This window comes from Setaria italica, chromosome V (genome assembly GCF_000263155.2).
Source record: "Setaria italica strain Yugu1 chromosome V, Setaria_italica_v2.0, whole genome shotgun sequence".
Lineage (NCBI taxonomy): Eukaryota > Viridiplantae > Streptophyta > Magnoliopsida > Poales > Poaceae > Setaria > Setaria italica.
In genome coordinates, this window is record NC_028454.1 from 36905743 (window position 1) to 36932012 (window position 26270).

Below are 26270 nucleotides of genomic sequence, written 5' to 3' on the forward strand. Positions count from 1 at the left end.
GTGGGGGCGAGAGAGTTGGGGGTGGATCCGTCGCGCCCGCATCCTCCGCTCCGCACGTGGCCTCGATCGCGCGCGCGTGTTTTGGCCCCCCAACCACCGCGGCGCCGAAACCGGGGCTCTGCGTTGCCACCTGCCGCCACCACTTGCCCGTCAGGTGGCCAGATTCCGCTTCCGCATCGGACGAGGCCTGCCGCGCGGGCGGAGCGCACCATGCCGTCGCTCCTCCTCGTTGCGGCGCGAGCCGTGTCTCCATCCATCAGTACTGATCACAAATGGCGAGACGAAGCGCCTAAAAATGCCAGACCTTTCGCTGCTTTTTGGTTGGAATCACATCGCAAACCACTCCTGAAACGGGGACAATCTTGGATGGCGAACGCACGCACGCGCGCACCCAATCAACACGGGGAGAGAAAGCAAGGCAGGAGCCGGCCTTGAACAGAGATAATCCCCGCGCATCGATCGATCTTAGCTATGTACTAGTACCTCCAAATTGCTCCGAGTAAAACTAAAAGACCCAAAGGGAAGGGTGAAAGGTAGAAGGGATCAAATGACCATCAGGAGCACGGCGCGGTGGCCTCCAGGCTGAGCTCGCGCCGGCGCCCGAACACGACGGCGCACTCGGGCAGCTCGCCGAGCCCCGCGAACAGGGCGTCCTCCCCCTGCAGCTCCCGCTCCCACTCCTCCGGCGGCAGCAGCGGCGCGTACGCCGCCGACCGGTGCCACGTCGGGTACTGGTCGAACCACCCAAAGTCGAAGCTTTCGTCCTCCTCCGCCACCGGCGACACCGTTGCGGTTGATGCCGTTTCCGGCGCGACCAGACTCACGACGACCTTCTGCTCCTCCTGCTCCGCTTCCGGCTCCAGCTCCTGCTCCTGCTCCTGTTCTGGCGCTTCTGGCTCTGGCAGCTCATGCTCCGGACCGAGCTCAGCCTGCTCGACCACCGGCTCAGGCTTGGGCGCCGGCGGCCGTGGGGACGGCTTGCCCTGCTGGTGGCAGCTGCTGCTCTTGGGCTGCGGCGACTCGTGGTTGTGCTCGAAGGTGTAGGTGACGAGCAGCACGGTGGGGTCCGCGCGGCTGCGCTCGACCTGCTTCCTCGCCGGGCACCCCTTGGAGCTGCTGCAGCGGTAGTACCCCCTGCTCAGGCGTCATCGAAGAAGAGCAAAGGTTAACCAACCAAGTGGCAATCAAATCAGCAATCAGCAGGAAGAATTAAAGTTCAGAGATGGCACATACCGAGGGTAGGGGGAGCCCTTGATGGGCTTCTGCCCATACTTGCGCCACGTCCACGAGTCCGACGGCGGCGGCCCCTCCCCGCTGCCCGCCCTGGGCCGGTCCCCGCACTCGGCGAGCGGCACCGACACGACCCGCTTCTCCACCGATCTCCGGCTGCGCGCACGGAAGAGACGAGCTTGTTAGCAATCTTGCAGCCTGATTTCTATTAGATTCCCATAGCACGGCACGGCGGCAGCAGGGATCAGGGGCGCACAGATGCAAATTCTCTCTCTGTGTGTGCTGGCACGCCGCACGCACGAGACATGACAGATGAATCCCGTCCGTACCTGCGCTTAGCAGCCGGCAGCGGGGAGGACGGCGAGGCAGGGAGGTCGTGGAGGTCCCGGAGGTCGCGCTCGCGCTTGTTCGCCCGCGGCGACTCCGCGTCCGCCGCCGCCGCCGCCTGCGACTCCTCGGGGGATTCCGCCCGCGGCGAATCCGAGCTGCAGTACCCGTCCTCCGCCGACGACATGGGCAGATCCCCTCTCTCGCCCGCCGCCGCCTCCTCGGTGCCCACGCCCGCTCGGCCGGAGCAGCACACGGAACCCCGCCTCGCCTCTACTCTACTCTCCCCCCAACGCCCGCGGCTCCGGATGGATAAAAAGCAGGCAGCTTCAGAGCAAAACTAACTCGCGCTTTCCCAAAGCGCGCATAAAATTTTTTCTGCTCCGGCGAGGGGGAAAGCGGATGGGGCGGAGAGTATTGGGGCGAATGATGGGAGGGGGGATCGAAGGAAGGAAGGAAGGGGGAAATGGTGGCGAACAAACGGGCCGGGGCGGATCGATGATGGGTGCAGCTTTCAATGATCCCTCTCCCTCCCTCCCTCTCTCCTCTCTCGTGTTTGTATATGCGGGTGTGCGCGCTAGTGGGCGCCTTTTTTTATGCGGGGGGCGATGCTGCTGTCATCGGGGAGCACCGGAGCAGGGCGGCCGAGTGGACGGGTAGACTACTGCAGCGGGCTATTGGATATTGGTGTTCGTTTGCGTCTCGGAGGAGGAGAGGAGAGGAGAGGAGAGGCGAGGCGGGCTGGACTCTGGAGGCGGAGAGCGACGCGGCCTGGGGCCGGGCCGGATAGATAGGGGGAGCCGTGATTAATCTAGTGGGAGGCTGCGATCGCGACGGCCCCCGCCCCTAACCACTCCGCCCAGGCCAATCATGGACGCGCTGTGCTCTAGCTCCGCCCGTGCACACGCACATTTTCGTGCATGTGCGGATACGCGTGCTTTATTGCCAAAGACAATGTATATACGAATGCATGGACTCTGTTTGGCCCGTGATCGTACATATAGACGTTGCTGGCCCTCTCGTTGGGAAAACAAAAAAGGTATATAGTGCTGTTTTGTGAGGGAAACAGTCAAAATCGACCGGAAAAAGGCTTAAACTGTTGTCGGTTTTCACGAAACGAATATGACATTAGCAGAACATAGTATTGGTACCGAAATTACAAACGAATAAAAAAATGAAAATATGCAATAAAAACACATCAGTATTGGTTAAAATTTGATAAATCTTTCCTGAACCGCCGCCCGTAGCTAAACATAGTATAGAAACGACAATCGAGTGATCGATATTTCACAAGTTACATATTTGAAGTAGTTTTGGTATTTAATGCACTAATTATTGGTCAAAAATATGAAATTTAGCTTTTCTTCAAAGTAAAATATCATAAAACATGTTCAATTTAAGGCACGTCATCCAGCATTACGGACAGGTTAGGTTGGATTTTACAAGCGGTTGAACTAGATGGAAAGGAAAATTGGAATTTACATTTGGTAATTATCGGCTAAATAAGGAAAAACTCAGAAACATCATAAAAGAATAAAATTGGTTTTGTTTCAACTACCACATGGTTCATTTTTGTTTATATCTTGTGGTTACCATTTTCTTTTTAGGGAAACCCTAAAAACAACCTGCAAATGGAATTTTCCATTTTCGTTTTCGGTGCTGAATACTAACTGAATACATGGTTCGATCTTCAGTCACTGGCATCTCTGTTCCAATCAAGATTTCAGAGATCAATAAACTTGCAAGGACAGCTTCTTGCTGCAAGTGTACGTACGCGTCGATTAGAATATGGCTCGTACTTGGAGGATTGAGGCCAGATCCCTTTTTTTTTCTGAAACGTATGAGGCCAGATCCCTCACATGTACCCGTCTAAACTACGGTAGTTACACATGTGGCAGTGGGACTAAAGAAGCCGGCTGGGCTCCCTGGGACAGAGAGTACAGCCAAGTAGGATGTGCCACAGCTAGGTTCACTCATCAATGATCCATGTGCATTACTTAGAAAACTACAATAAAACTAGAGTACTTTTAAAGTTAATCTTATACTAACTCTGTCATGTCCAATAATATCAACTGTGCGCAGCTCTAGTTTATCTTTGTCTGACACAACAGTTTTTATTATCGTTCGTGTGAGTATAGTAATGGCATCCTTATTTCTCGTACGAATTGAATAGTATGAAACATGATGCCGATAAAATCCCTAGTTTCTTAAGCCAATCTTTATATTATCATGTAGTGATCGCGAGAGAGAAATTATAGCTACTGGAATAGGGTATCCTAATAAACAGACACCTGTTTGTAAAGAAAAAAGGAATTTGGAACGCCATTTAACTCCTCCAAATAGGAATTCAATTCGAGTTGAAGCAATTGGAACTTTTGCACGTATAAGAATAAACTTGAATTGAAGGTCCAGGAGTCTTGGACAACCCAAGTGGGATGGATTGAGGCACAAGAGAAGGAGAAAGAGGAAAAATGATCGAAGAGCATTGGAATGTACCGACTCAAATTAGGCATAGGGTACCGTTGCTTATGTTCACGATGACGCCCATAAATCCTTAATGTGTCGATTTGACTATCTATTTTGCTATACTACGTTTGAATAGGCTAAGGTGTTATCTTTTCTTCTTGTTTGGTGTAACTTTGTGCTCGTACTAGGCCTAGATATGGTAAAATTTGGCCAAAATAATGGTGGGCCAAGTATTTTTCGTACTAGCTTCCGAGCTGGTCCCTGTAGTACAGGTTGCAAAACAATTTTTCACGTAATAGTTCCCACGTGCACCAATATTGGCATCCCTACTTATGTGCGATGTGATCATGATGTTCCCTTCTCTTTTCCTTTTGGAGGAAAAATGTGATCATGATGTGCTCCGTGGCCGTTTCCTTTCGTCCAAACGGGAGTTGTAAAGGCATCTAGAACGCTAATTGCCCCGATTTTCAAGCCTCCTCTGTCGCATCGGCCGTAGTAATGAACTCACAGTGGCGATCTGTAAAATAGATTATCCACAGAATTTTAACTAGCAACTACCAACTAGCTTACAAAGGGAGCTTCCACAACACGCTGCACTGCATTTTCTTAGGCCACATACTGACCGTGCTTTATTTTTGTCACGTTTATATTCACCGGGAGTTTATTCCAAAGTGCTCAAGATGTCTTGACAAAGTAGTTGAATCTATCTTACCATTGGTAATTAGAGATTTCTTTAGGAGTCTTGCCCTAATCCTCATGTAAGAAGGACTAAAAACATATCTTTCTATTCTAAATTATAGGTTGTTTTAATTTTTTTTTATATATATACTTTGTTATGCATTTAGAAATACCTTATGTGTACCTATAAAAATTAAAACGAATATAGATAATACTGTAAAACATTGCTTTCGTATAAATGCTTAATACTGTGGCAATATTCTCTTTCTGAACGCTCCTAAATAGAGAGAGACGGGGTCGTCGTGCTCGCGTAGGCGTCATCTGTATGGAGACGCAGACGCTAATTGCCTGTTTAGCTGGCTAAGCACATGAGCTGATGCTGATGCGCGCACCCGCGGCAGGTGCGCGGCCATAAACGGGATAAAATAGCCTGCACCTGACAGCGACCATATGCAAACCCCCCCCCCCCCCCCCCCCACCCCCCCCATCTTCTTAAATCAAAAGGCCAGGCACTACCCTAATCAAAGCGTTCTTATTTCTTAAATCGGCCGAGGCAGCTGGGCCTGCACCTGCCTCCCTGGTCACCTTATCTTCTTCGTCCTCCACAACATCACGCGGGGCCCACCGGTTCTTCTCACTGGACGCAAAGGCCCCTCGACTAGCCTCGGCGCTCGTGTTAATTCACTATGGCTAATCCCAGTGGGAGTTTCATAGAGGTTTCATGCACATTAAATACGGTGACACATCAGCATATGTGATAACATGGCATGGTAGTTATGAAGTGAGAGAGGGAAGGGGTTTCATCAGGATGAAATTGTGTATACACTGTTTCCAAGACTGTGAAATCTATTGAAACTTGCATTGGGGGCTATAGAGTTTTATTTCAACTAACCATATCCAATCACATGCCTCACAATTAAATGTCATGGGCATCCTATAAAATCGTGAAATGAAACTGTGCACTGGGACTCCCTGTTTCATTCATGAGAATACACCTCATGGGATGATGTGGTATCCTTATAAATATTGGAATGAAACCTTGCACTGGGACTGGCCTAATGGTAATCCGATCGCGGGGATTTAATGGCGTCATGTGGCTGTGGGACTTTGGGATTGGGAGGCGCCAGTAAACAACAAAAGCGCAACGGCTAAGAAATGCGTACGTGCCGGTGGCAACGTGCGGGCCGGTTCTTGCTCCGCGTTTCGCGACGGGGATTATACTTAAGAAACTGACGAAGTGGGCTTGCTTGGGCGCGGAAGAGCTGGAGGACCCGGGGGCCGGCCGGCCGGTCGCTGGATGGAGAGATCTCAATCATTTGCAAGGAAAAGAATTGTGTAATCCGGACGTCGTCACGGATCAGGCCTGACGGGAGCCTCCTTGATCTGCATCGCAGTCCCGTATTAATTTGGGATTGATCTTGACTTGATCCTGGCCTGGGGTGAAGGGAAAGAAAAATATCTTTGCTGGGCTACGCACCAGGAAAACGATGTGTTGACGCCAGGGAAAGAACAAAAGAAAATGGAGGTATTTTTGGATCCGAAGCTACAGCCTACTACGGCGTACCCGTGCTATAAGTCGAAAATGTTCACCGTAGCTGGTGTAATTTTTTTTCCCTCCATCCCCTCGTAATAAAGTGTCCTTGCTTTTGCCGGTGGTACTCCGCTGGAGTGAAATTTTACTCCATTGCGACGCGAGCGAGGAGGGAGCTCGATGACGCGCCTTTTCGGATCCGCAGATTACGACTCGAGTCCTTGAAAAAAACCAGTTCAGTTGGTGCTCGGACACCCAGTTGTTGCAAAAGTTAGGGATAAAAAGTTTGGACTTTTTGGAGAGCGGCGGCCCTAATGGAGAAGGGAACGATGATGCGCACAGCGCAGCAGCAGCGACGGCGACAGCCGCGGCGGCTGCCGTTCCCATCTCGATCTCATGCGGTGCCGCCGCGTGCGTGCACGGAAGCTTCGCTTCGCCTGCAGCTTCAGTCAGTGCTGCAGCCTGCAGTCCGCAGGCAAGAGTCCCCAACAAAAACCAGTTTCACATCACGCGCCACCCAGGACACGGACGGCGAGATGCCACGATTTGCAGCGCAATTTCGCACGCGCGCGTACGCGTCGTCGTCGGCCGCCACCGAAGCCTTTACGGAGAGGCGGAGAGGAATGGCCGAACGGGCATTGCCTTGCCAGGGGCTATCAGGAATTCAGGATAGCTTAAAAAAGAGAGGACTTGCCGTTCAGGTGTGGCTTGCTGGCTCTTCCTAGAGCTCATTTTGTAATCTCGCAAACGAGAAATGTTGGCAAGCATGGCTCGTTTCGCTATTAAAAAAACACTCGCTTTTCCAAAAAAAAAAATCGATGCCAAAGAAGTCGTCTTATCCGACTCGTTCTAGTCCCAGTTGCCCGATTACATTGCTGCTATAATTGACTTCGTGTGACGGTAACAACTATAATAAAATGGAGCCTTTCTTCGTTTCGACTAGGACGTCGATCGTGTCGCCGTCTGTGCTTCGAGTGTGGATGTGATCGAAGATTCAAAGACGGGTGGTTGAGCACGAAGCGGCAGCGACCGACGCCATCTCATACTCGCATGGATGGATTAGACGGTTACAGTTGCCTGGAACGACTGTGTCTACGTGTGCTGCATCTGAAAGTGAAGGAGAAAGGAAATAGCACAAGGCAGCTCTCTCCCAGCCTCCCAATATGCCGCTTCCTGCTTTTACTGGTTCAAAGTAAAGCTCTAGTTTGTCGCCCATTATAGTCTACTTTACTTCCCCGATCTAGTCCAACAGCATTATTGCTGAACTAATCTGTACAATATGCAACACGCTATTTCCCATGATCCCATCAGTGTGATGGATACTCTCCTTTTTTAGGAAACAATATGCTGGGAACTTTGCCAAGTATGGTGAGAACACGGGTTTTCTATCCGCCTTCCACAAATGTATCTTCCAGTCCACTAGATCTATTTAGTTTAACCATTGAAACAACATCAATCTCACACCTACACTTAATTCAACAATCTGAGAATTATGTGCTAACATTTCGAATAGACTAATTCAACATTTCAAGAGAATCATGTATGTATGCAGCTCGTTCCTCCCACACCACCATGAATCCATGATTGCCTTGCGTGTGATGCAAGTTTCAACATTTTATTACAACTAGCTCAACATTTTGAGCATGCAAATTTAATATTTTTACTAGGATTATATGGTATGCATGCTTGCTCTTCCCTGCCTCACCCAGATTGCTCCTTGCCCGATACATACTTCACCATTTTCTTACAACTTACTCAAGTATTCAACAATCAACAAACGCTGAGTCAAAATTTTAAATAGTTTAGTTCAACATTTTATGAGAATCAGATAGTAGTTACGGTGGATTTGCTCCTCCATCTTATCTTAATCGCCCATCCATTGTGATCCGAATTTCAAACACTGTAAGTTGTGTAAGCTTAAGTTCTTACGCGAGATGGATAGAAATTATGGATAACACCGAAATAGAGAAGCCAATCACGAAGAACTTGGTACATGCAGGCCCGTCTGCGCTTCTTCAAATTCAGCCCTTCGCTCCTCGTGGGCATATTGGCATGCGGCCCAATGTGTTCTTGCTGAATGGGCTTCTAGAGGAGTGTCCTTTTATCCATTCATTTGGCCTTTCTGCGTAAAAAGTTGCCCGAGCCGTGTGTTCGGCGTTTTGGGCTCACCACGCCGTGATTGCTGCTGGTCAGCCTGCTAAGGGGGCTTAGGTGTTGAAATTTCCAGCCCACCAAGGCCCATCTCAACCTTATCTTCTTCTTCTCCACCTTCTTCTCCAACCCTTCCATTTGATGATGGCTCACTGGAAAAATATTGGATAAAAAATATTGTCCAATATTTTTTCAAAAAAGTTGGATCAATATTTTTTTTCAAAAAGTTGAAGCAACATTTCTTTCGAAAAAAAAGTTGAACCAACATTTATTCGAAAAAAAATGAGCTAACATTTCTTTAGAAAAAATTGAGCCAACATTTCTTTAGAAAAAGTTGAATCTAACATTTTTCGAAAAAAAGTTGCACTAACCTTTTTTCAAAACAAGTTGAATCCAACCTTCTTCTCCGGCTCAGGCGGCCGGCGAGGGCGGTGGCAAAGCCCGCGCAGGGGGGGGGCGGCAAGGGAGGGTGGGGTAGGCGGCGGCCCAAATAGGGGAGGGAGGGGAGGGCGGCGGCGGCAAAGCCTGTGTTGGGGCGGCACCGCAGGCAGGGGAGGAAGGGAAGGGAGTTAGGGTTTGGATTTGATGTAGATCTGATGGACCTCATTACTTACACGAATCTCAAACACTGGAAGGTTCAATGCTTTCCTACCTTCCGAAAGATGGATAGGTTTTCCGGCCTGCTAACTCCTTTTAGTTGTTAGTCCAAGATAACCTTTTGAGTTGGATACGGATCGTAATGTGCATCATATTCATGCTGAGCCTCAAAACTTATGCTAGGCGGTTCTCAGGTGATTGTATCCAGGGCGGACCCAAAGCTAAATTTGAGAGGGGATACTTCTTAACGAGACATAAATTTGTGAAGTTTTTACATGGTGAAAATTTGACTATTGCCTTTGCTTCAAAAAAATTGATTAGCTGTACATGGGTCCGCCCCTTTGTATCGGTGCTAATACTATGTTTCCAAGTTCTCACAAAAACAAGAGAAAATTCCCTATACGGCACTAGATAAAAACATGATTCCCTATATGACACTAGAAATTTTTGCCTCCCTTATTTGATATCGGGATTTATTTTTCATTCCTTTCTTGACACTTTGTTCCTTATTTGACACTGTTCCTTATTTGACACTAGGATTTATCTTTCATTCCTTTCTTACACTTCCATTAGATCCCTTAGAAACTTCCATCAAATTCACTCTCAACATGTACCAAAATATTCCTGAAATTTCTACTCTCATGTTGGACGATTCTTTTGCGAGCTGCCCGAGTGCGCCATGGTATTCAGGCTGGCGACGGGCTGATGATGCCTCAATGGCAAGTGGGGTGAAAGCGGTGGGATAATGATGCAAGGAAAGGAATGAAAAATAAATTCTAATGTCAAATAAGGAATATAAAGAAAGGAATGAAAAATAAATCCTAGTGTCAAATAAGAGGCAAAACTTCCTAGTGTCAGGTAGGGAACCAGATTTTCATGTGATGCCATAATGGTGAATTTTCTAAAAAAACAATCGCATCGGAGGCAGGGCTTGGTGGCACGCATCAACTAGAGCAACCCACGCGACCCCAGCGGCCGGGACCTGATTGGCTGATTGTAACGCAGCACGCATTGCGAGAAACACGCGTACTACAGTACTAGCAAAGTTACCTGAACGCCTGAACTTCGAAGTTCCACGGCATCACAACTCCCCCCAAGACGAAGAAGCACAATGCCGACACGTGAAAAATGACCGATCCACTCTCTTCCAAGGGCAGAGCAGAGCAATCCCTCACCTCGCGTCCCGCCCGTCGGTCGCCGTCGCGACTTCGGGAACGGGCTGTCAGAAAAACGACGCCCCAGCGCGATCTCCCGACTGATGACTCCAGTGACTCCCTCTCTTTCCGAACCGGCGGACCCACCCCACCGCACCAACGGAACCCACCAACCAACCCGCCCCGCGACCCTCGACCCGCCCGTCTTCCAGGTTACGCCCCCGCGCGGCGGAACGGGAGCCAAATCAGTGAAATCACCCGTCGTCTTCGCTTCGAAACCCCGCAAAACCTCGCGGAGAAGAACCACCTGCTGCACGCCGCAGCGAAGGCACGCACGCACGCACACCCTCTCCCTCCCTCCCTCATGGCGCCTCACCCAACCCTTTGCTTCCATTCTTTCCATCCCACCAGCCGCTGCGACGCCGACTCCCCAACTCCACCCACCGCCTGCCAGCGCCACCTCACCGCACCGCCCCGCCTCCGTCACCCCCGCCCCGCGGGCATGGGCTGCCGCTATATCACCACGCCTCCAACCTCCGGCACGCTTAGCTTCCTTCGCCTCTCCCCCATTCTCCCACCCGGTGCCCCCCCTGGCTGCCGCGCGCACGCGGATCCCCAACCGAGGCTGCGCGTCGACCGCGGGGTGAGGAGGAGGAGGAGCCATGGTGGAGCCGGCGGCGGCGACCCAGCCCTGCGCGGCGTGCGGGGACGACGCGTGCGCTGCGTGCCGCGCGTGCAGCTACGCGCTCTGCAGGGCGTGCCTCGACGAGGACGCCGCCGAGGGGCGCACCACGTGCGCGCGCTGCGGCGGGGAGTACGCCGCCGCGACCGACCCAGGTGCGTCGCGCGTTGCGGGGATCGTTTTTCTTTTTTCTTTTGCCGGTTTGGGGGGAGGCAATGCAGATGCTAACGTGAATGCTCTCTGTTCCAGCGCATGGCAATGAGGGCGCTGAAGCGGAGGAGGTGGAGGACCACCACGCCGCCGGCGGCCTGCGTGAGAGGGTCACCATGGGCAGCCACCTCAATGATCGCCAGGTGATTTTTTTTTTGCCCCCTCTATGCTTTGTTCGGTTCTGGGTAGCACTGCGATTGACATCTATAGAAGATTCTGAATTTTTTTAGCATTGTAGGATTAACTGAATTTTGCTGGCACAGGATGAAGTAAGCCATGCCAGGACCATGAGCAGCCTGTCGGGAATTGGTAGTGGTAAGTATACTTGCTTCACCGTCTATGTACTGTCCTTCTCCTGATGGCTGATGCTGTGGGCGTGGGGGTACTGAAATTTCAACCCTTACTACGAATTTGCAGAACTGAATGATGAATCTGGGAAACCCATCTGGAAGAACAGGGTGGAGAGTTGGAAGGAGAAGAAGAACGAGAAGAAAGCCTCAGCCAAAAAGGCTGCAGCAAAAGCACAGCCTCCACCTGTCGAAGAACAGATCATGGATGAAAAGGAGTAAGGATCAAGCACCCATTTATAGATCTTTTCAATGACTCCTTGATGACCAATCCTTCTATATGAATAAGATGATATTATAAATGAATTGTGAATATATTAAATCATATTTGGTTAGATGAAGTTGGGAATGCTTTTAGATGATCGTTGTTCTGTTATAATCTTCCTTCTTAATTAAAAGTCCACCTAGTTCCTCCTAGGTATGTTAAACGATTGTTTGTACTTACGAGATCCCACATCATCTGTATTTAAAACCGAACTTGGTGTCTGATGTAGTTACTGTCTTAGGATATAAAGCAACTTTTCTATGCTGGAGTAGTGAAGTAAAACACCCAACTAATTCTTGAATACATATATTTACACGCTTCGTATCTCATTATTAGGCCTCATTTTGATCTAAGCCATCGCCTCAACTATGGCTAAGCCTGATCTGCTAGCAATTCTTTATTTAGTTCTATGTTCAACCTACCAACAAGTGAACTCTCTCCTAGCCTATTTCACAATATTTTCAACTCTGCATCGATTTTCTGATAAGATGCCAGAAAAGTCTCCATCTCATCGTTTCATCTATAGTATATGTGTCTGATTTTGAGCGTGGACCTCAAGTTAGAAGACTTTGCGATAATTTTCCCAAAAATGTGATGTTTCTCTCTACTCATGCTGTAACAAAAAACAATTTTGCAGTTTGACAGACGCGTATGAGCCACTCTCCCGTGTCATCCCTATATCAAAGAACAAGCTCACACCTTACAGAGCGGTTATCATTATGCGTTTGGTAGTTCTCGGGCTCTTCTTTCACTACCGTATCACCAATCCTGTTTACAGTGCCTTTGGTCTCTGGATGACATCAGTCATATGTGAGATCTGGTTTGCTTTCTCCTGGATCTTGGATCAATTCCCCAAGTGGTATCCTATCAATCGAGAGACTTATGTTGATAGGCTGACTGCACGGTATGTTCCTAGAGCCTAATAGCACATAAGAAGACTATATACATGCATCAGTAATCATAAGTATCTAATAAAGCCTCCTCTCATGTATGTTACAGATACGGAGATGGTGAAGATTCTGGGTTGGCACCTGTGGATTTCTTTGTCAGTACAGTGGATCCATTGAAAGAGCCTCCACTAATCACTGCAAACACTGTGTTGTCTATTCTTGCTGTGGACTATCCTGTTGAGAAGATCTCATGCTATGTATCTGACGATGGTTCTGCTATGCTCACATTTGAATCACTTGCCGAGACTGCCGAATTTGCTAGAAAGTGGGTTCCATTTTGCAAGAAATATGCCATTGAGCCACGAGCTCCTGAGTTCTATTTCTCGCAGAAGATTGACTACTTGAAGGACAAGATACACCCCTCTTTTGTTAAGGAGCGTAGGGCTATGAAGGTACATCTTGGTTGCACAGTTGAACGGTATTTATTATTATTACTGGCTATGTCTTTTGTTGTTTATGCAATCAATGTTGTATTCATACAGAGGGACTATGAAGAATACAAGGTGAGGATAAATGCTTTGGTTGCCAAAGCGCAGAAGACACCTGAGGAAGGCTGGATCATGCAAGATGGTACACCATGGCCTGGGAATAATCCTCGTGACCACCCTGGCATGATCCAGGTAATTTGCTTTTCACTACTATACAAGATGTTGTACAGTTGTAGTCATACTGCGCATCCTTTTGAAGAGTAACTGCATCTTTGGTCAATGCAAAATACGCCATGCCTTTCCTCATAAAATAAATTGGTAAACAACAAAAACAGCTCCAGCCTAGTCATTTATTTGTTCCACTTGGGCGTGCAAATATATTCTGTAAAAATAGTGTTACTTCAATGGATCATATTGTGTATACTAATTGTGTCTTATTGTTCAGGATACATTTATTAACTAATATGATGCATGCTGATCCTTGTTAGAATGTCAATTAATGATTTCCATGTGGGCAATAGCCTATTCTTCAAGTTTACCCTTACCATACCACTGGCCTTTGGTGAATGGTGACAGGTTTTCCTCGGTGAGACTGGTGCCCGGGACTTTGATGGAAATGAACTTCCGCGGTTAGTGTATGTTTCAAGAGAGAAAAGGCCAGGCTACCAACACCACAAAAAAGCAGGGGCTATGAATGCTCTGGTATGACAGTCCTCAGCGATAATTACCGCATACAGAAGTTCATTCCATGATGAGATTCTGAACGTTAACTAATTGAGAGTTTTTCTAATTTGGCAGGTCCGAGTGTCTGCTGTTCTGACAAATGCTCCCTACATTCTAAATCTTGACTGTGATCACTATGTTAACAACAGCAAAGCCGTCCGTGAAGCAATGTGCTTCATGATGGACCCTACTGTTGGCAGAGATGTCTGCTATGTGCAATTCCCACAGAGGTTCGATGGCATCGACCGCAGTGATCGATATGCCAACAGGAACGTTGTTTTCTTTGATGTGAGTACTAAGCCGGTGACATTTCATTTTGCGTCTTAGTAATCTTGACATAACTTATATGTCCATTCTTACATTGAATAGGTTAACATGAAAGGACTTGATGGGCTTCAAGGCCCAGTTTATGTGGGAACTGGTTGTTGTTTCTATAGGCAAGCTCTGTACGGTTATGGGCCTCCATCTCTACCTGCCCTTCCAAAGTCTTCGATCTGTTCATGGTGTTGTTGCTGCTGCCCCAAGAAAAAGATTGAAAGAAGTGAGAGGGAAATCAACAGAGACTCTCGGCGAGAAGACCTTGAGTCTGCCATTTTCAATCTTCGGGAAATTGACAGTAAGTGCACAAAACTGGTGGGTTAGAAGATCTAACCTGAAAAATATTATGTTCCTTAATATATGGTTGTTTTTGCAGACTACGATGAGTATGAGAGGTCCATGCTGATCTCTCAGATGAGCTTTGAGAAGTCTTTTGGCCTGTCCTCAGTCTTCATTGAATCAACTCTTATGGAGAATGGGGGTGTCCCTGAATCTGCAAACCCATCTACGCTAATTAAAGAAGCCATTCATGTCATTAGCTGTGGATATGAAGAAAAAACTGAATGGGGAAAAGAGGTATGCATTCTTGTCCTTCGGTATCTTCCTCTAAAAGAAAAATCAAATGCATGCCTTGTTGATACCTCAGATAATTTTGCCATGTTCATCCTTGTTTCGTTTCTTTTTGTCAGATTGGCTGGATCTACGGTTCAGTTACAGAGGATATTCTGTCTGGGTTTAAGATGCACTGTCGTGGCTGGAGATCCATCTACTGCATGCCGGTGAGACCCGCATTCAAGGGATCAGCCCCTATCAATCTTTCCGATCGTCTGCACCAGGTTCTCCGGTGGGCTCTTGGTTCCGTTGAGATCTTCTTCAGTCGTCACTGCCCGCTTTGGTACGGTTACGGCGGTGGCCGTCTGAAATGGCTTCAGAGGCTATCCTACATCAACACCATCGTCTACCCGTTCACTTCTCTTCCTCTCATTGCCTACTGTTGCCTGCCTGCCATTTGCCTGCTCACCGGAAAGTTCATCATTCCGACAGTAAGTTAGCTTTCACCATCACCATTTAATCATTTATACATTGGTTATGGATTCAAATGGCTGTAATGTTCATCCGCCGTTCTTTCCCTCTTTCAGCTGTCCAACGCCGCAACGATATGGTTTCTTGGCCTCTTCATCTCCATCATTGTGACGAGCGTGTTAGAGCTGCGGTGGAGTGGCATCGGCATCGAGGACTGGTGGCGCAACGAGCAGTTCTGGGTCATCGGAGGCGTGTCCGCGCACCTGTTCGCCGTGTTCCAGGGTATCCTCAAGATGATTGCCGGGCTGGACACCAACTTCACGGTCACGGCCAAGGCGACGGACGACACCGAGTTCGGGGAGCTGTACGTGTTCAAGTGGACGACGGTGCTGATCCCGCCCACCACCATCCTGGTGCTCAACCTGGTGGGCGTGGTGGCCGGCTTCTCCGACGCGCTCAACAGCGGCTACGAGTCGTGGGGCCCGCTCTTCGGCAAGGTGTTCTTTGCCATGTGGGTGATCATGCACCTGTACCCGTTCCTCAAGGGTCTCATGGGCAAGCAGAACCGCACGCCCACCATCGTCGTGCTCTGGTCCGTCCTGCTCGCCTCCGTCTTCTCCCTCCTCTGGGTCAAGATCGACCCATTCGTCGGAGGCACCGAGCCTGTCAGTAGCACCAACTGCAACACAGTCATCTGCTGAGGGACCGCCGCTCAGCCGGTGGTGTGCCGGCGATGTCTTTCTGGCGTTGCAGATGTCGCTGCCTGATGGAGGACGGTTGGTTTCCTCCCTCTGTCGTCTCTGGGCTTTTGCCCCAGGATCTGAGAGAGGCGGTGTAGATTAGTACTATTTGGCATCCAATTGTTCATTGCTTTTGTCTGTATTACGAAAAGTTTTGGTGTTAAAGCGTTAAAAGTCGCCTGAATTGTGAAAAGGCAATGTTTTAAGTGTGTGTAAATCATAGGAACGTGGGAAGAATGAACCGATATACTTTCATACCGAAAGAGAAGATCACTGACATGGATGGAACCTGGAATTTGCAGTGGTGTTCAGCATATGGTTGCATGAGTGATAACTATGAGTTTGCGACTGAATTTCATGCCGTGTCCAGTGTCCTGCTGTGGAAATGATACGCCATTTCCTCAGGAAAGAGTATGATTAGTGATCGCTAAACATGACGTGCACTCAGTCTTTAGAAATCCTCTTTAAGGTACCTGACACACAAGCTGTCATCATCCAGCAGCCATGGACTTTTGAACACCAGCTTTCTGAGCCCCGTGCTACATTTTCAGCGCTACTACAAAGGATCAGATCTATGCTATTTTCTGCGTTCCTTTTCAACAAAGGCAGGCACTGATGACGGCTAATGCGGGCACGCTTCCTTCCCTTAGCAGCACCAACATCAAACCACCACCACCTACTAATTGTCACGAACTGCATTTGAGACGAGAGCATGGAGAGACAGATTAATCTGCCTGTCAAAAGGAAGCGGTGCGTGGCGTGGCTGCGAATGATGCCTAGCGGACTGCGGTGATGGCTCCTATATTAAAGCCAAATCTCAAGCACTCGAGGGCTTTACTGAATTAAGCATGTGTCTTTCACACTTGGCCAGCCACACTTACATGCTGCGGTGGCTTTGCACGGCGGGGCGATGGGTCTTGCATTAATGTAGGGTCGTGACTCATGGGCCGGGGAATCAACACTTCATATGATGCCCATGCCATCATGAATGTCCATTAGGGCGGTGATCATTCCGGCGGCAAATTGACACCGCCAAACCCCAAGTGGGCGATCTACAGTTACAGGTAAATGGTAAAATACACGCTGCATGTATTGTCTATCATCATACCTCTGCTGCACACAAAACAAGTATAGGATACCGCCTAAAAAAAAACAAGTATAGGATACGCAAGCGGCGGGTAACAGAACATGACTTCAGCGTATCTCATCCAAGACTCGAGAGCTCGACCAAGTAGTTTTTTTTTCCGAAAAATTTGCAGGAGCACTGCATTGTCATTTAAGAAGAAGAGCTTACATAGAGATATTATATAATAAGGAAACAAACTCCTCACAGTACTGAAAGAAAAGAACTGGATACAAGGTTCTGCAATTATTCATGAAACAAGTTAATCTCCGGGCTTCCACAAGCCATCCACCGCAGTTTCATCTCCTCTTCGATTTTCTGGACCACCTGGACCGGCTCTGATTGTTTTGCTTCAAACACCCTTATATACATAAGCAATACCAGGTAGTATTCACAGCTGCCAAAAGTAGCACTCACAGGTCACAACTCAAGAAAGCGACCAATGCATTTTTCGAAAAAAAGAAGCGACCAATGCCGTAGCAACTAGGTTTTTAGATTGCTGGGGCGACGAGAGGGAGGGAGGGACCCGCACCGCACGGACGGACCAGGGTTACATGATGCCACAGCTCCTTTCAACGAGGACGCTACGCCGCTGGCGAAAACGTAACCCTGAAGGCTGAATAAATCGAAATCGGGCAAGAGAGACGCTGGCTCGCATCCAACCCAACTCTGCAGAGTCCAACAAGAAGAAAGAGGCAGGAAACGCCGCACTCTGGACGAGTGAAAAACTGAAAACCACCAGACCGATGCGTGCTCGCAGGCTGCTGCGTTCATTGCTCGCCACTCTGAGGTCTCGGTCTCGACGCACCCACCAAACAGGCCACGCTCCGCGACGCGCAGCGATCAAATGCCAGGTACTGGTAGGAACGTCAGCCGAGTCCGTGAGCTGATTACTATGCAATCATGCTCGGAATCGAGCAAGTACGGTGATCTGCGTTCGTACTTCGTAGCATGGCGTGCGAGGTCGACACGACAGGGTCAGTCACATCTACTGGTGCGTACAGTGTTCAGTAGCCAGAGGGCCCAACGAATAGGCTCGTAGTTCAGACTTCGGAGTAACTATAACCTCAGTCAGGCAACAAATGACAAATCCTTGATCATCGTACATTGAAATCACGAGAACAACATGCTCCAGTCTCCAGCTCTTCAGCTTGATTGAGCAGCGGTATCCTTTACAGCAAGTCACAGAGGACCATTGTGTCTGCAGAGTCAATGTTTTTATTGGTTTAAAACTCGCATGGTTTTTAGAAGAGTATCGATGTTGCTTGTGAATCGTGACATACAATCCTTATATTTTACAAGAATACACGCACAAAACAATGGAAAACCACAAACTTACTGCTCTTGCTAGTGCCCCCAACCTCCAACCAAAAGATGTTCGTTTTTATACAGCCATTCTTTGCTCCTTATTCGAGGTCTTAAACCCGACCAAGAGCCAAGAACAGCGCCAAAAATACAGAATAAATTAAGAATCAATTGATCCTAAGCTACCGTAGTCCATACATTTTCACGGCACGATGCGCAACAGCCAACAGCAGAGCCGGGTAACCCACTTCAGCAAAAGACACGGCTGCGGAATCGCGCGCGACACGGGCGGGCGCCGCGCAACGCGCGCATCACTCAGCGGCACACCTTGCAGAGGCAGACGAGCAAGATGACAAGGAAAGCGAGGCAGGACAGCCCGATGGCCACCCCGAGCACCGCCGCGCTGGGCCCGCCCCTCGTGTCGGCGCCGGCGTACGGCTCCCCGTCCCCGCCGCCGTCGTCGTAGTCCGCGCTGCGCTCCGACCGCGCCGTGGCCGGGGGCGGCAGCACCGGGAACCCGTACTTGTCGCACGGCGCCACGCCCACGGCGACCTCGGCGGACAGCACGGACCGGTTGTAGCACAGCTTGCCGTTCCCGGCGGCCCTGAACACGCGCAGCCGCGACAGGAACTTGGCGCTGAAGGGCACCATGCCGTCGAAGTCGTTGTTCTCGAGGTTGAGCTCCCGGAGCCCCCGCATCTCGGCCAGGAACAGTGGGATGCTCCCGTTGAGGCGGTTCGAGCCCAGGTTGAGCACCTCCAGCTCCGGCAGCGTGGAGACGGTGTCCGGGATGCCGCCGGAAAGGGTGTTGTTGGACAGGTCCAGGGTGGTGAGCGAAATGAGGTCGCCGATGGAGTTGGGGATCGGCCCGTTGAGGACGTTGGAGCTGAGGTTGAGGTGGGTGATGCCGGCGAGTAGCGTGAGGGTGTCCGGGATGGCGCCGGTGATGCGGTTGCCGGAGAGGTCGAGGTGGGTGAGGTTGGGGCAGTGCCAGTGGTGCGGGAGGAAGCCGGAGAGGTTGGCGTTGGAGATGGTGAGGCGGTTGAGATGCTCCATGTGGGAGACGACGACGGCGAGCTCGGTGGGTGAGCCCGTCGCGAGGGGTGTGTCCGCGACGGTGAGCTCGGTGAGGTTGGCGAGGTGGGAGAGCCACACGGCGGAGAGGCGGCGGAGCGAGGCGGTGCAGGAGAAGGCCCGGAGCCCGGACGCCAGCTGCTCCGGCGGGAGCGCCCGGGGCGGCGCGGCCGGGCAGTCGGCGAACGCCAGCGCGCGGAGGGACGGCGCGAGCGCCTCGAGCGCCGCGGCCGAGACGGAGGTGGTGCCGGAGCAGTTGGTGAGGGCGAGCGACGTGACGCGCCGGAACGGCGCCCCCGCGTCGCAGGACGCGTTCACCGCGCCCGCCGCGGCGCCAGCGGCGCCGCAGGGGTCCGCGCGCTGGTGCGCGCGGAGGCCGAGCGCCCGCAGCGCAAGCAGCTGCTGCGGGTCCAGCGGCGCCGCGCCCGCGGATGCGGCCAGAACGGCCGCGACGATGGCGAGGCGGAGCAGGAGGAGTAGGGTGGCGGCGGCGTCCATGCCCGGCCCGTGGACGCAGAGCGAGAGCACGCAGGCGCAGTCGGGAGCGCGCGGGGGAGCCCGAGAAAGGCTTTTCAAAGCCGCGGGGAGGGAGGGGAGGGGCGCGGTGCGGTGCGCGCGGTTTACGACGCCGAGGCTCTCCGCGAGCGCGGGGGCCCGGGCTGAGTTGTGCCGTCGGATGCGCGCGGATTGACGGATGGGGCCGCAGGCGGTTGGGGGGAGGCACGGGACGGTCGCTTTCGGGGGCAGTGTGGTGTGCTTGCGCCGGGGCGCGCAGAGGCGGCCTGCGACCGCGGCAGAGGCAGGCAGCAGCGTGCCTGGGTATCCGTGCGACCTATCTCACGCTGCGCCTGCGACCAATTGACCGCTGTGGAAAGACGGGACCGGTAAAGCCGGATGTGAAGGTGCAGCAGCGCTTGTCAAAGGAGGCGTTCTATTGGGCACCGGTGATCTCTGCCACCCCTCATGTGATCGCGTCGGGGGAGGTGAATAATGGCCGCTCCAACTTCTTGGATGGTGCCGTGCGGCAGGAACGTGCTCAGTGCTCCTCTGCGCCGCTGCGATCGCTTCACCACGGCGCCGCGCAGAGCCGCAGTGCAGTAGAGCATGGTGGTGTGCGCTGCGAGCCGTAGCGCGCCCGTGACACTGCCGGTGCCGGTGCCGGGCATGTCGCGCTTGGAGTTGGGTTTCGGCCGTTAGGCCGTTGGGGCAGTGCGACCTGCCGCTGACGGGCTGAGCAGTTCTGTGGTCAGTGGTCCCCCAGCCCAACCCCATTTCTTCCAAGCGTCACAAACGCATATGCTGATGGTCCAGGAGATCATGGAGCTCACTTGCCACTTACCAGTCATCATCTGGGAGAAATGAAACCATGAATGATATAGCCTCTGCAATACAAGATTTCATTTAACTGCTCCTAAGCTACCATAGTATTTAACTTATAAGTTATGTGGAGACTTTTAATTGGGAAAGAGGTATATGAAATAAAACTTTTAACGAATATGTTGAAGGCGTAGTAACATTATGAACTGAGATTCATCCTGATGAAGCTCGTTTGTTCTCTTTTTTCATAACCTACATACCATACCACCATATTTACTTACATGGCACTATTTTTTTTTGTGGAGAATGGCCTTAGAGGAAAATCATACCAACACACATTTAAAGTGGTGATCGTTGTAATAAGGCTTCAGCCCTATGACAAGGTTGACTATATGCCAAATTTTCTAGCGTCTACGATAGTCGATAAATGACGGGCCTCGATTCCTTTGAATAGGATAAAAACAAGGTTTATGTGTGCCTTTTTTTAGGCACACTGACTTGAGATGTTAAGTTTTATGCTACTATATTGCCTTGGTAGCCGATACAATTGGAGATTCTGAATTTCTTCCTTTTTTTTCCTTTTAGTTGTATTTTTTCTAGTGTACACCAGTGGGACGGTGTCTTGGCTACATCTTTATTGGGAGATATGCCCAACCTTGCAATAAATTTGGTGTGATGCACCCTATGAAACAGTAAATTTCTCCATTATCTAAAAAACACATTTTCCATATGAGAGTTTGTCTCGGGCTGGGCCTACTTGAGTTCGTCTCATCCGCATAGCCCGTGGATGCTCCTTTGGGCCAAAAGTTGGGCATAGATGAGGCCGAACAGGGTCGCTCCCGTGCGTGCTTACTGTTTAGAGCCTGTGATCTCCCTACATTATTCTGCCAAGTTTGGTCCGACGCGCTATCAGCAGAGATGGGCAGATGGCGACGCCCTGAGCCCCTGACGTTGGTTGATTTATCAGTCATTGGAACATGTCTCAAAAACAGAGATTGATTTAGTCATCGATATGTAATTAGACTGACGCGATTCGAGCTTGGCATCATTCTCATCGGATCAATGCATCTCTCCCAACAGCTCGGCTGACAGTTCTTCCATCGTTCGGTATACGCCTATTCTATTCTCGTAGCTTTTATGTCCATGCTAGCAGCATATGTACAGATATGTATCAGGAACTGATCGAATGATTATTCGATCGTTAGGAAACTCATCTGAGATCACGCGAAACATGGACATACACACACAATCGCTCGCTACACGTAACACACACGCAGAGACGCCCCCAGGCCCCAGTAATCTTCAGACGAACTCGTCCTCCATCTCCTGCATGGACCTGCCGGCGGAGGCGATCTGGCGGTTGGACGTCATCTTCTCGGCGACCATGAGGCCCTTGTAGCTCCGTATCTCCGCCCACTTCTCCTTCTCCAGCCTCTCCAACTCCTCTTTCCGCTTCTGCGAGTTCATTAGACCGCGCCAGATGTCAGCAACATTATAAAGTTTGAAACATTTGCATTGGAAATGTGTGGCTCCAGGGGGAAACACTGTACCTTCTCTTTCAATTGCATCTTCCTCTCGGCCTTCTCCGCCGCATTTGATGCCTCTTTCTCAGCTGCACACAAAAAGGGTTTCAGACAAAGGCGCCTATGACATGCATGGTGTACATGAGCATGTCAGTTGTCAGCACATATGACTGTACGCACCTTTCAAGTCTGGTCGGCGTTCTACCCGGGTCTTATTCAACCTGTTGATGATCTCGTTGACACGCTTCTCGACTGTCAGCACACGGACCTGTCAATTAGTAGATAGCTTATTTTCAATCATACTTCACACTAATTGACAAATAGGTCAGCCAACAGCTGACACAAGAAAACTAATCAGTTGATGTTCCGTTACATGATTATAATTGGGGACGCAGAAAAGGAATCTGTGCTAGCTAACGAGGAAAACACAGGACACGGCTTCTCACTTCCAGGACTGCTCATTATTGTCAGGTGTCAGGATATTCGCAATGATCCCAGACTATCAACTAGCTACAGGCGCAAGATAATCTAAGGGCTCCAAAAGGATTCATATCTGTCCAACCAATATGCTAGCTAACGCTAAAGAAAAAAAAGGCCAAATTGCTTTTTTTTCCAGTGTGATCTATAATGGAAAAGGTTGGATGCAATAATGCAAGGCATGCAGCAATTTGGACATGATTAAAATGCCACAACAATCAGACCAGTGGTCTGTCCAGATACGCTTTTCGCAGCACTGAGGTGTTTCCTCACCTTTCTCCTTTACAATATGTAACGTGATTTTTTTTTAATACAGAGATGAGCCTCCAACTTTGATTAGCAAGCCCTAGGATTTTACAAGTCCAACGGATGAAAAAATGTGGCAAAGGTGTTCACTCACGTTACCGAGGCAAACTGCTGCTGATTAACGCAAGTCCTAAAGCCATTTACATAATTTACCAGACAACGTAACGATCAACATGCTCAAAACACAGAATTATCATGGACATTTTAACAAGTGATTTAGGCATTTAGCTTAGGAAGGGAGGAAAACTAAGCGCAAAAGTGGTGGGAACAGTACTGAGTGATTACCATCCGCGGGTTGTGGAAGCCAACTTGGCCGACATCCATGGATGGGGACTTCTTGAGATTAGACCAGGGCGTGTAGACCACCTCAACGTTGTTCATCTTGTTCCCTGCACAAGAAGCACATGGCAGAGCCACGACCATCACCCAATTGTTTGTCACGTTTCCATGATCACACAAATCACATCGGCCAAAAATATCAATACGCGCGGAGATAATTGATCGATTGGTCCCCTGCAGCGCCAATAATACAGGAGAAAGAAGAGGCCCTTGCATTGCAAGCTGCTGCTCCAGGAAAAGGGAAAGAGATCGATCGATCTATTGGTCGGGGGAAGAAGAAAAAAAATAAAGATTCCTGCCGCAACATGCGATGCGGAGCTGAAGCTTTGTAGGGCAGGCGAATGCCCGACAGGTCACGCCATCTTCTATCTTGATTCTCTCCCGGGCAGAGAATAATTGGAGATGCAGCTAGTTAACTAATACACTTGCGTGCTAACTGCTAGCGAGTGATTTTCTCATTTGTTTGGTCCAAATTTCTTGTCTTTTGATGTAAAAACCATTAATACACGATTTAAACAAACACAAAACTTTGAAACCATGAATTAGGCGCGTGCCATCGTTGCAAAAGATCACACGCATAAAATTCGGTGAGATCGTCTAAGTTCCAATACCTAAGTGAGTGCTGCATGCTCTCTACAGTAGTATAGCCACGAAAAAGAAACAGGGATATGTACTTAGACAAACGCTGCGGCAAAATATAGGAGTAGGCACGTACCCTGAATGGAATGAGCCTTTACGAGCTGCGCGCAGTCCTCCAACAGGCCCTCGCTGATGGTATCTATCGTCTCGCCTTTCTTGAGCCTCAAATAGACGTGCGCCGAGGATACCTTGTCCACATGGAACCTGCAGGAGGCCACACGGCATCAACACATACATTACACACCTCGTTAACCCCATCATATGCTATCCTGTTTGGTTATGCGAGGAAGATGAATAACTAGTAATTCTTTTCATCGATCAGCGTTAAGTTGCCAAGTAGCAGTAGATAATGAGGTGAGGTCCCCTACAGGCAAGCTCGCTAGAACCATGCTAAGATTCACCTAGCCAGCGGTAAACGAACAAAAAGACTCGTGCAAGCGACAGAGCGCGGCAAAGGCGAGATGACGATGGATTGGGGATGTCCAACTGGCCGGTGGCGCGGCTGCGTTCCGCGGTTTTTGGTCGTTTCTTGGCAGCTGGTAGTTGGGTGGACTTGAGGGCGGGCGGCGTTGGGGTGGGGTGTCCACGCCAGCCTCGTCAAGGCCGAGTCACGCGTCCATCCGCCACCACTCGCTCGACGGACGATGTCGCAGTTAACGCGGCTGCTCGCTGGGGCCTGAGCCTGACCGCCCGGGGGTTGGCTTTACTTGGCCGCGACACGCCACGTGCTCGCCGCCGCCGCCGCCGGCGCTGGCCCCCGTACGCGCGCGTCTGCATCCGCCTTTCCCCCGACCCCTATGCATGCGCGCGCAACAGGGCAATGCTGCTACGTACGGGAAACCGAATTTCTACGACACCGGACGGGGAACCGCCAGCACGGATCGCCATGGCGGAGCGGGGCGGAGATGTCAGAGGAGAGGCCGGGATGATGGAAGGGCAGCGGGTGGCGACGTACCAGACGTCCTCGGGGAGGCCGTACTTGATGAGCTCCTCGTTCTCGTTCTTGTCGGCGCCCATGTAGATGGTGTAGTCGCCGGCGTCCGGCCGCGCCTTGAAGTAGAGCACCATCGCTCCGATCCTAAACTCTCCTCCTCCTTCAGGCCTCTTCTTCAGACCTCTTCTTTCTCTCTTCTACCTACCTCCCGTCTCTGAGCTCAACGGCTACTACTATGTAAATCTTCAGGTGTCGCGCTGTCGGCGGCAAAGCAGCTCAAGCAGGAGGAAACTACAGGAAGGGAAGGAGATGCAAGTATGCGACAGACAAGCAAGGGGGGCGGAAGGCCAGTGCGGCAACGAAACAGGCGATGGGGAGGCGGGGGCGGGTATATAACGGCGTCGGGCCAGCCGGGCCGGGTCTCGTGGTGAGAAACGCCGAGCCCCTCCCTCTCACGCACGCAGACGCAGGAGGAGAGTCTTCTTCGCCCCCAAGGGGGTTGGGCCGCCACGTGGAACCACGATGGATCCGATTAAAAAATTCCACGGCGGCCCCACCGGAGGGGCCTTATCTCTTCGCCGTTCCGCTTTTGCTCGTCGCTCCGCCTCCACTCTCGGCTCGCTTTCTTTAATTTTTTTTTCTTGCAGCACCAGCTTGTGGAAGGCAGAGAGCCCCTGGTAATCTCGCCTGACCTGGGCCTGACATGGCAAAGGGGTTGGGTTGGGGGGATATACTACCCGAGTTGACCTGCACCGTTTCCGTGCAACGGCCTCGCTGGTTGCGTCGTCAAAGCACCGGATCTTTTGCGACAACGACGCTGGCTTTCGTGCATCGGTTATTTCCGGCCAAACCAGGCACAGGCACCCTTTTTGTTCGCCGTCCTCGGCAACGCGCCGTGCTTGTCCATGGTCCACCCACCAGTGTCGTCGGCCCGTCCGTACCTTCACTGTGATTCCATGATCTCCATGGCGCCGCGCACTCGCTCTGCTTTTCCAGTTTGCCATGGTACAAAGTGAGAAGCGAGCACAGTGTCGAAGTGACAGTGGGTGCCAAGTGAGAAGTGACCGCTGCTCTCGTCCGTCCGTCCGTTCCTTCGTGCCGTGCCCTGGTGGCTGGTGCCCACTGCCCTGACCCCTGGTGATCTCCGTGCGCCGCGCGCGGTGCTTGCCAATTGCCATGCTGCGAGCCTGCAAAGTGAAAGCAAAGCGCAAGAGTGAAGTGAAGTGACAGGATTTATTCGCCCAAATGGAGGCGAGGGGATGGCCACGATCCCACGGGGATGGGTGTGCGGCCGAAAGACGCGGGTGAAAAGCGGGTAGCCGGGAGGGGTGGGCACAAAACCCGATTCCCGAACCCGAAACACCCGAGTCCGAACCCGAAGTACCCGAAATATAGGAAACCCGAATTAACCTC

At 50.8% G+C, this 26270-nt stretch overlaps 4 protein-coding genes across 4 annotated transcripts; 1 reads left to right on the top strand and 3 right to left on the bottom strand.

Annotated features, from left to right (window-relative positions):
• Positions 1 to 263: 263 nt before the first annotated feature.
• Positions 264 to 2251, bottom strand: LOC101774212 (probable WRKY transcription factor 65). The gene is made up of 3 exons (XM_004969899.4): positions 1560 to 2251; positions 1234 to 1386; positions 264 to 1134 (listed from the first exon to the last, which is right to left on the bottom strand). The coding sequence occupies exons 1-3, from the start codon at positions 1742 to 1744 to the stop codon at positions 555 to 557; spliced, it is 918 nt and encodes a 305-aa protein (XP_004969956.1). The 5' UTR covers positions 1745 to 2251; the 3' UTR covers positions 264 to 554.
• An 8545-nt stretch (positions 2252 to 10796) lies between these two features.
• On the top strand, positions 10797 to 15781 carry LOC101774619 (cellulose synthase A catalytic subunit 4 [UDP-forming]). Its single transcript, XM_004969900.2, has 13 exons — positions 10797 to 10971; positions 11066 to 11169; positions 11290 to 11341; positions 11444 to 11591; positions 12276 to 12542; positions 12638 to 12980; positions 13071 to 13208; positions 13593 to 13718; positions 13815 to 14027; positions 14109 to 14355; positions 14434 to 14633; positions 14747 to 15100; positions 15197 to 15781. Exons 1-13 carry the CDS (start codon positions 10797 to 10799, stop codon positions 15779 to 15781), a joined length of 2952 nt encoding a protein of 983 aa, XP_004969957.1.
• Positions 15782 to 18263: 2482 nt separating this feature from the next.
• On the bottom strand, positions 18264 to 20488 carry LOC101770193 (receptor-like protein 51). Its single transcript, XM_004972121.3, has 2 exons — positions 20341 to 20488; positions 18264 to 20104 (listed from the first exon to the last, which is right to left on the bottom strand). Exons 1-2 carry the CDS (start codon positions 20486 to 20488, stop codon positions 18564 to 18566), a joined length of 1689 nt encoding a protein of 562 aa, XP_004972178.1. The 3' UTR covers positions 18264 to 18563.
• A 1183-nt stretch (positions 20489 to 21671) lies between these two features.
• LOC101775010 (coiled-coil domain-containing protein 25) lies at positions 21672 to 25231 on the bottom strand. Its single transcript, XM_004969901.3, has 6 exons — positions 24879 to 25231; positions 24000 to 24127; positions 23231 to 23334; positions 22343 to 22430; positions 22190 to 22251; positions 21672 to 22094 (listed from the first exon to the last, which is right to left on the bottom strand). Exons 1-6 carry the CDS (start codon positions 24989 to 24991, stop codon positions 21942 to 21944), a joined length of 648 nt encoding a protein of 215 aa, XP_004969958.1. The 5' UTR covers positions 24992 to 25231; the 3' UTR covers positions 21672 to 21941.
• Between the last annotated feature and the right edge of the window lie 1039 nt (positions 25232 to 26270).

Excerpts from the sequence above, each read along its gene's own strand:
- LOC101774212 (XM_004969899.4), bottom strand. The coding sequence starts at position 1,744 with ATGTCGTCGGCGGAGGACGGGTACTGCAGCTCGGATTCGCCGCGGGCG. Across the intron at positions 1,387-1,559 it reads CTGCCGGCTGCTAAGCGCAG|CCGGAGATCGGTGGAGAAGC; the intron begins GTACGGACGGGA and ends CCGTGCGCGCAG. Across the intron at positions 1,135-1,233 it reads AAGGGCTCCCCCTACCCTCG|GGGGTACTACCGCTGCAGCA; the intron begins GTATGTGCCATC and ends ACGCCTGAGCAG.
- LOC101774619 (XM_004969900.2), top strand. The coding sequence starts at position 10,797 with ATGGTGGAGCCGGCGGCGGCGACCCAGCCCTGCGCGGCGTGCGGGGAC. Across the intron at positions 12,543-12,637 it reads GTTGATAGGCTGACTGCACG|ATACGGAGATGGTGAAGATT; the intron begins GTATGTTCCTAG and ends TGTATGTTACAG. Across the intron at positions 13,719-13,814 it reads CAGGGGCTATGAATGCTCTG|GTCCGAGTGTCTGCTGTTCT; the intron begins GTATGACAGTCC and ends CTAATTTGGCAG.
- LOC101770193 (XM_004972121.3), bottom strand. The coding sequence starts at position 20,488 with ATGCCCGGCACCGGCACCGGCAGTGTCACGGGCGCGCTACGGCTCGCA. Across the intron at positions 20,105-20,340 it reads GAGCACGTTCCTGCCGCACG|GCCGCCTCTGCGCGCCCCGG; the intron begins GCACCATCCAAG and ends CCGCGGTCGCAG.
- LOC101775010 (XM_004969901.3), bottom strand. The coding sequence starts at position 24,991 with ATGGTGCTCTACTTCAAGGCGCGGCCGGACGCCGGCGACTACACCATC. Across the intron at positions 24,128-24,878 it reads GGCCTCCCCGAGGACGTCTG|GTTCCATGTGGACAAGGTAT; the intron begins GTACGTCGCCAC and ends GGCCTCCTGCAG. Across the intron at positions 22,252-22,342 it reads ACGCCGACCAGACTTGAAAG|CTGAGAAAGAGGCATCAAAT; the intron begins GTGCGTACAGTC and ends TTTTGTGTGCAG.